At 41.2% G+C, this 8,551-nt stretch overlaps 1 protein-coding gene across 1 annotated transcript; it reads right to left on the reverse strand.

Annotated features, from left to right (window-relative positions):
* Positions 1 to 201: 201 nt before the first annotated feature.
* PCK1 (phosphoenolpyruvate carboxykinase 1) lies at positions 202 to 8,551 on the reverse strand. Its single transcript, XM_048820428.2, has 10 exons — positions 8,161 to 8,551; positions 7,708 to 7,957; positions 6,666 to 6,847; positions 5,807 to 6,010; positions 5,294 to 5,481; positions 3,907 to 4,069; positions 3,033 to 3,257; positions 2,814 to 2,945; positions 1,712 to 1,807; positions 202 to 1,102 (listed from the first exon to the last, which is right to left on the reverse strand). The coding sequence occupies exons 2-10, from the start codon at positions 7,929 to 7,931 to the stop codon at positions 648 to 650; spliced, it is 1,869 nt and encodes a 622-aa protein (XP_048676385.1). The 5' UTR covers positions 7,932 to 7,957; positions 8,161 to 8,551; the 3' UTR covers positions 202 to 647.

Here is an 8,551-nt window from a genome sequence, read left to right on the forward strand (position 1 = left end):
TAGGAAAAAACTTTCCCAGAAGCCACTCATTGTTTGGAATTCTTTGACTTTATGTATGTTTCAGTAATGGGTGGGAAACTGACTTATTCGGTGATTAGTTTTCTCCCATGAACACAACCCCTCCTCACGGTGGGAATGATTGGAGGCCCAGGACATTTGCGTGCTGTTTTCTGGACAGTGAGAATACAGGAAATGAGAGAATATTCTGTAAAAAGGTTTATTTCACTGATTTAAAGAACAGGCTGTGCAAAACATCTGGAAATCACCAGAATATGAGACATAAAATAAAAATATTTTAAATATGCATTTGTAATACAAAATAATCTTTCATTCTGGTAAGTAATCTTTCCAAATATTTTTAAAGATAGAAAATATAGCTAGATAATACATATATACAGCTTACAGGTTTTTTTTTTTTTTATTGTAACTGACACCACTAAGATAAAAACACATTCACCTGGGTCTTTAATGCTCATTATAACAGAAACAGACATTCTCTAAAACATTGGAGTCTGTGTTTTTAGAATTGTTATATGAAAATTGTTATATTTTTCAGCATAGCCCATACCTATCCATATATTAGTGTGCTTCCGGTAAAGTGTGCTTGTCATCTTCGTTATGTGTGGATTCAGAACGGTTTTGATCAGTTACAGCTGTTTTATCCTTTGCTCCAATGCAAGAACCTCTCTTTCTATTTCATAAGGGAGGTCAGCATTAACTTGCTCTTCAAAATATTTCTTGATTTCTGTCACCTCTTTTTCCCAGAACTCTTTGGAGATATCAAACAGTTCTGTCATGTCAATGCCTTCTAGGCCCTTCAGGTTCAAGGCTGAGTCAGCAGGGATGTAGCCTATAGCAGTTAGCTTGGCACTGGCCTCTCCACGGATTCTGTTGAACATCCATTCCAGCACACGGGAGTTCTCCCCAAAACCAGGCCACAGGAATTTCCCTTGCTTGTCTTTTCGGAACCAGTTCACATGGAAGATCTTGGGCAGTTTTGAAGCTGGGCGATGTGCCATGCTAAGCCAGTGGGCAAGGTATTTGCCAAAGTTGTAGCCAAAGAAAGGCCGCATGGCAAAGGGGTCGTGCATAATGATTTTTCCTGTTAAAAGAATGTACATAAAAAGTAAGATAATACTTAGCCCTCATACAACATTTTACCCTGTCAGCAAAAAGAGCTTTAAGAATATGGTTAAGCATTATCCCCAATCTACATATGGAGAAACTGAGGCAAAAATTGATTAAGAGCCTGAATTTAAGAGGTGGTAAGCATGGTCAACTCCAGTTTAAGTAAATGGACGGTGTGGGTGGTCAGAACTCTGAAAATTCAGCCCTAAATGTCTCAAGTTGGGCATCCCAAAACTAGCCCATTCAACATGTGCTCTGTAACAAAACAGAAGACTTCAGTGACTTGTCCAAGATCACACAATGGCTCCGTATCAAGTCTTTCAACTCAGACTCCGGCATCCTGTTGGCCACACTGTGTCCCTGCTCCACATTACCCACATGGAGTTGTTTTGCTGTATGTTGAATTTTAGGTTAGAATTTTTTTAGCTCCAAGCAGAATATTTTGTATTTTGAAAACTGCACAATTCACAAAATTAACTCCCAAGAAGCAGACTGTAGTGTATAGTAATTTACAGGTGATCACTGTTGGGTATCCAGAAAGGACTACTTTTAATATGGAAAGGCAAATTAGATTTTGATTTACCTTTGTGCTCAGCAGCTGCGGTTGCTTCAGATCTCATAGCTGCTCCTATAAATACGGCATGCTCCCAGCTAAGGGCCTCATATACTAGAGGCACACCTGTAGAGAACAAAATAGCTTCACTAATTAAAGGTCCAAAAGTCTTTGCTATAACAGCTTTAGCTACCTGAGGTACTGCAGTATGCATGTTACCACAGAATTCAGTCCCTCTTTTTCCTGTTATATAATTCAGTTCATTTTTTCCCCTCTCTCTTATTGGAAAATAATTTAGGCCAGAATTCTCTCTTTCTCTCCAGCCCAATGAATCTTTAAGTATTTGAAGCTGTTCCACTGTGTATAAATACTTTGAGTCCATGGGCGAGAGAGAGAGAGAGAGAGAGAGAAAGAAAGGGAGACTGACATTGTAGTCTGGTGGTTACAGCACCCACCTAAGAGTGGGGAGAGCTAGGGTCCAGTCCCCCTACTCCAATCACTTTTTAATTAGCTAGCCAAACTGAACAACTTCAGTAGGAGAGATTGCGGAAGCTCCACCTTAGATTATCCCAAAGCTCAGTGCTTAGAGATCCCAACGCAAATCATTTCTCCCAATCACGCGGAGGAGGGAATCAAACCTGGGTGTCCTTCATCCCAGGTGTGTGCTCTAGCCACGGGGCTAAAAGTCATAATGTGGGCATCTCTTGCTCTTGTGGCCAGATTTTCAATGGAACTTGGTTCAGTAGGTAGCCTCAGTTCCTCATCTATAAAATGGGGATAATATTTCATTTCTCCCACCCTTTCTCAGTCTGGGCTATCTAAATTGTAAGCCCTTTGAGGCCTGGACTGTGTCTTATTATCTGTCTGTCCCATGCCTAGCACAATGGGGCCCTGATCTTTGTTGGTGCCCCTAGGTGTTAACATAATACAGATAATTGTAAAGTGTTGGGCACTCAAAAATCATAGGCCACTTCTTAAAATGTGGTTTACTAATCTAGTTATTTTGCTGCTCTCGCTGCTTAGAGGACACCACGGTAGCAAATATCATATTTAAACCCAACTGTTGCCAGCACAGTTTTAGGCATACAGTGGCTAGGACTTTGGTCTTGATACACATTATTGCAGCTCTTACCAGCAGGTCTACGGCCTCCAAATATTATACCCTCAATCGGCACTCCTTCTGGAGATTCCCAGGCAGGGTCAATGATCGGGCACTGGCTGGCAGGGGTGCAGAATCGAGAATTGGGATGGGCGCAAGTCTCCCCTGTACAGACCAAAATATTTCATGATTGCAGAGTTAACGTGAAATGTGAAGAGAAATTTAAAAAGTCCCCCGAACATGCAGAGTTACCATTCCCTGGGGTCCACTTCTTGTTCTTCCATGAAGTCAGTGTCACTCCTGGTGCAAGTGGTTCATCCATGCCTTCCCAGTATATACCTCCATCGCTGGTTTCTGCTACATTGGTGAAGATGGTATTCTTGTGTATGGTCTTTATGGCATTGGGGTTTGTTTTTACTGATGTCCCAGGAGCAACTCCAAAAAATCCATTTTCTGGATTGATTGCCCTTAAATTACCTGGAATTTAAGAGAGACCAAACAATGTGAAACACTGGAATGCGTTACCTAGGGAGGTGGTAGAATCTCCTTCCTTAGAAGTTTTTAAGGTCAGGCTTGACAAAGCCCTGGCTGGGATGATTTAATTGGGGATTGGTCCTGCTTTGAGCAGGGGGTTGGACTAGATGACCTCCTGAGGTCCCTTCCAGCCCTGATATTCTATGATTCTATGATAGAAAACCCAACTCACCATTTGAACTCTTGGCAGACTAGGATCCAGATCCTGCTGCCATCAAAGTCAGAGGGAGGTGGCCATGGACTTTAATGAGAGCAGGACTTGTCCCTAGAGCAGGGACTGGCAACTTTTGGCATGCGGCCCGCCAGCGTAAGCCCCCTGGTGGGCTGGGCCGGTTTGTTTACCTGCCGCATCCGCAGGTTCAGCCAATCGCAGCTCTCACTGGCCAGCACATCCCTTAGCCTGCGCCGCTTCCTGTAGCCCCCATTGGCCTGGAACAGCGAACCGCGGCCAGTGGTAGCTGCGATTGGACGAACCTGTGGACGTGGCAGGTAAATAAACCAGCCCAGCCTGCCAGGGGGCTTACCCTGGTGGGCCGCGTGCCAAAGGTTGCCAATCCCTAGAGCAATTCAGCCTTACAGTAAGAAAAGTTACCTTGCTCATCAAATTTCATCCAGGCAATATCATCCCCAACACACTCTATTTTCCATCCTGGCAGAGTTGGGTTCATCATAGCCAAGTTAGTTTTTCCACACGCACTGGGGAATGCTGCGGTAAAGTACTTCTTCTCACCCTCTGGGTTTGTGATACCCAGGATCTATTGAAAAATAAATGTCTCTGTTTAATATGCTTATTTTTTCGGGCACTTGTATTATTACCAGTAAATGGTAATAATAAAACATGTTGGATTTGCATTAAATTATGTGCAGTTTTTTAAGAAAAAGGACTTAATATTAGATTTGAGCAAATAATTTGCAGATAGTATTTTATTTGACAAAGTGTCCCCCCATGGAATACTTGTGAGCAGATCACAGGTTTTTCAAATGTATTTACACATTTATTCAAACTTTATTATTATGTGTTACACAGTGCGCCCAATGAGCTTAGAGATGAAAGGGAAAAGGGGGAGGGGCAGTAGTTGGAGTGGCAAGTGGGGTCAACGGTGGGATTTTTTTTTTTTATGATAGGAATGACTTGCACATACTTTTATTGTGAAGTGAAAGAGCTAGAGGAGAGTGAAAGGTTAAGGAGAGGAGAAAGGGAGGGAGGGAGAGTGGGTGTGAGGGAGATCAATTTACTTAATTTTTTTTTTACTTCATAGATTAAAAATATTCAGACTTTGAATATTTTTGTGTTGCTGAGCTCTGATGGATGATCAGGTAAGCCACATGGTATTTTTCAGTTCCCTGAGTGGGTCAGCCTGGCATAAATACTTGTATGAATGAATGTAAAATGTCTTTGCTGTGAATACTCAAATGCGTAACTAGGAAATTCACTTTGCAGGACCATTTTAGTGAAACTTGATTGCTCAAATGAGAGTGGAAAGTGAAGACAGGAAGGGCACGAACACAGTCAAATGCAATTCATTTGAAAAAGGAATTGAATATTTTCAGGTTTCTTTTTCAGGTCTGCTTTTAATATTAAAGACAATTTTACAAACTATGGACCCTATCCTGCAAGCTGTTGTATGCATGTAGACCCATATTCCCATGTGTATCCTTACTGAAGTGAATGGGGTCTGCACAGGCACCGAGGTCTGCCTCTATGGAACATAATTCAGGATCAGGGCCTAGACAGGCAGATGGAAATCTTGCTTAGTTCCCTATTTTTATATGTTCTTCTATAAAATGCTTATTTATCAACAATACAAGTACTTCCCTATTTCTACATAAGATGGTTGTATGATATGTACATCTCACATCACAGTAATATTCATGCCAGATGGTAATTCCACTCATATCAAGTCATGGCATATTCACGCTGAGCTGTTTTGAGGTTTAATTGCTTTAAAAAATTCACTTATGATTTTAACAGCTCTTACCAGCATGTGCTCAGCAAGCCAGCCCTCTTCCTTGGCAATTCTGCTGGCAATCCTGAGGGCAAAGCACTTTTTCCCCAGCAAGGAGTTTCCTCCATAACCACTGCCAAAAGAGATGATTTCTCTGCGATCAGGAATCTGAGCAATCAGAGTCAAATCTGGGTTGCAGGGCCAATTGTTTACTAGTGGTTCTGCAAAACACAATGCGCTACTCATGAATATAGGAATTTCCAGATTGGATCAGACACAAGGTTCATCTAGTCGGCGTCCTGTGTCTGACACTGGCCAGTACCAGATGCTTCAGAAACCCTGCAGTAGGCAGCTGTGAAATAATCTGCCCCCTAGGAAGGCCTTAAATCCTAATTCCTTCACCAGGGACTTGACCCTCCTTTTGTTGCACACTCTAAAACCTCCCGTTGACTTCATTGGTAGTTTTCATTGTGCCAAGGATACAAGATAGGTGGAACACATATGTCTGAGCATTAGTCAGAGTTAATGGTTAATACGATTACTTACTTTTTAGTGGTAAAGGGCACCCAACTGAATGAAGGCATTTTACAAACTCTCCATTCCCTAGGGTTTCCAAGATGGCTGTTCCCATCCGGGTCATGATCCTCATGCTGGCCACCACATACAGCGAATCTGTCAGCTCAATCCCAATCTTGCATAAAGGAGACCCAATGGGCCCCATACTAAAGGGGATGACATACATTGTACGTCCTGTAAAGCAGGAGCAGAGCCACGTGAGTGAGATGTGACCAAGAATAAAAACAGTATATTGTTGGAATAATCATTAAAAAGTACCTTGTCCCTTTACATTTTCTCACTTCCTTAAAAGCCCTCCATCTTTTGCAAGGTGGTTCCAGAGGATATTTATAGATTTGAAACACTCCTTTTTGTCAGGTTATGTAAGAAAAGGTTTTGTTTTTAACTACTAGTAGTTTTCTGTGTTTTTAAGTTATAAAAGCTACTGTGCTGGGTAGGTAGAATTGTCTAGCAGCCTCAGAAGGAGCAAGAGGCCAAATTCTCTGCTAGTGTAAACTGGTGGAACTCCATTGAAGAGAATTTGACATCGGGAGTCAGGATTCCTGGGTTCTTTCCTCAATTTCCCATCTACTGACTCGCTGTTGATTTCAGGAAAGTCACCCAAGCTTTCCAAGCTTTAGTTGCCCTTCTTTAAAATGGGTAGTAGAATGACCATGTATATGTATGCAGAGCTCTGAGACCGAAAGGCCTGATAAAATGGGTTAGCTGCCTAACCTTTATGTGCCAAAGTTTGTAAATCTTAGCCAAATGTATTTGAATTTTTAGATTATTATTTATTATTACTGGTGTTTTTATTATTATGAAAGTGTCATGTGAATTTTCTTTTTACCTTTCATGCACCCGGGGAATCTGACGCTGAAGGCTTTCTCAAAATCTTCTTCTGACATCCAGTGACCCAGCTGGCTAGTTCCAGTTTTAGGGATTGGAATGGTATCTCTCTGCTCCTGAGAGATAATGACTGTTTTGCTTTCAATTCTTGCCACATCCCTTGGATCAGTCAGAGCCAACCAACTATTTAAAAAAAAAATCAGGAAATTGTGCTTTGGTCATTAAAAAGTGGTAAGTAGAGTACATTTAATCCTTCCCTAGGGGGAAGGCACAATCGGGTAAAATGCTTTATAGTGGGTAAGGGTACAGCCCATCACGTCCAGATATCTTTCCAGACAACCACAGCTTATTCAGATAAAGGATCGGTGGAATGTATTCTCTCATACAAAATAGCTAAGAATATTGCAGAATGAACTGATGGTGTCATGGCTTTAGAAATTTAGCTGTAGTATCGTTACATGTTAATCTCTCTTGACCTCAGCTTCACCAACTGTCAAATGGGGTTAATAACTCACAGGGAGTTATAAGGCTTGACTCTATTCTTATTTACACCAGTATAAATCGAGAGTTTTGCCAGTTTTACACAGTAATCAATAGAGCGACTCCTGGCTAAGGCAGAGGCCCTGTAAACACTTTGAATACAGGTGTAAGTGTTTGCAGGATCAGGGCCTAAGTGAGATCAGAATCTAATCCATTGTGTTGGCAGAGCATTTTGAAGACTTAAGGTTCTGTGCAAGTCACATGATATGGTTTCTGTTCCTGAATTGGAAGATTTTCGTAATAGAACATGAATTGTAAACTGTGAATTGTAAACCGTGAATATTCCAGTTGAATAATACCGTTTAAATCAGCATTGGGTGAATATTCAAGGTTAAAGTGCACTTTTCCTGAGTACTCAAATGTTCATGGAAAGTAAACACTAAAGGGTTTTGGACATGGTTGAAACGAAATCCCCTTTTAAATATAAACGTTAATGGAAAATTATATACCACAATTCTCTCAGGTCTAACCCTGACTTTCTTTTACATATGTCTGTTACTTACCAGTTCTCATACTTCTTCAGCTTTTTGATCATGCCTTGTTCTACCATGGTATCCAGAATGTTTTTGTTCTCTTCCTCTGAGCCATCACAGATATGAATTCTAGCAGGTTGGCACAGCTTGGCATTGCTTTCAATGAAGTGTCTCACTTCCTGAGACAGGCTCTTCAAATCCCCCTGGATGAGTCGTGGGTTTATGTTCAGTCGAGTCTTCAGCTGGGGAGTCATTATTTGTAGGCTGCAGTGGATATGGTCTGTAATCAAAGATCAAACATTTGGCCTGTTAGCACATTACCCAACAATTCCTAATGGAAGGAATATGCTTTCCTAAAAATACATTCAGTAATAAAAAGATTGCATATTAGATTTAATTGTGTCTAAATCAAACCTGTGCATAGATATGGAATGTAAAGCTCTAGAAGAATGCATACAATTAATATATAGAAACTCCACTTACTTTCCTGTAAAAGAGATTGGAGAGGATTTCACTGCTTCTTCTACCTGTTCAGATTTTGCCTACTTTGGACTATTCTTTTGATCATTTACTTCCAAGGAGGAAACCTCGTCTCTTAAATACTCCTCACATGCTGGAGTCCTTCCCACCAGCAGAGGTGAAGCAGGCTTGTCCCCTATGTCATCACAGGATGGCTCCTGGAACAGTGCCATGGACAGTTATCATCATGAACAATTGACAAGAAGCCGCGAAGAGGTAATTATTTAACAGGCTTGATTAATGAATGCTCGAAACTGAGATTCTCAGCCCTTGGATTTGCTGTTTTAAGCAATTACAAAACTTGTTGCTTTGGCCAATCTTTGAACTAGTTCTGCTCTGATGCAAAAAGTGTTGT

Source organism: Caretta caretta, chromosome 13 (genome assembly GCF_965140235.1).
Source record: "Caretta caretta isolate rCarCar2 chromosome 13, rCarCar1.hap1, whole genome shotgun sequence".
NCBI classification, from domain to species: Eukaryota; Metazoa; Chordata; order Testudines; family Cheloniidae; genus Caretta; species Caretta caretta.

What these genes read in the sequence shown, in the direction of transcription:
- PCK1 (XM_048820428.2), bottom strand. Translation starts at nt 7,931, where the DNA reads ATGACTCCCCAGCTGAAGACTCGACTGAACATAAACCCACGACTCATC. An exon ending in GGCTTGCTGAGCACATGCTG is followed by an intron (nt 4,070 to 5,293) that starts GTAAGAGCTGTT and finishes ATTTTTCAATAG; the next exon opens with ATCCTGGGTATCACAAACCC. An exon ending in GATGAAATTTGATGAGCAAG is followed by an intron (nt 3,258 to 3,906) that starts GTAACTTTTCTT and finishes CTTAAATTCCAG; the next exon opens with GTAATTTAAGGGCAATCAAT.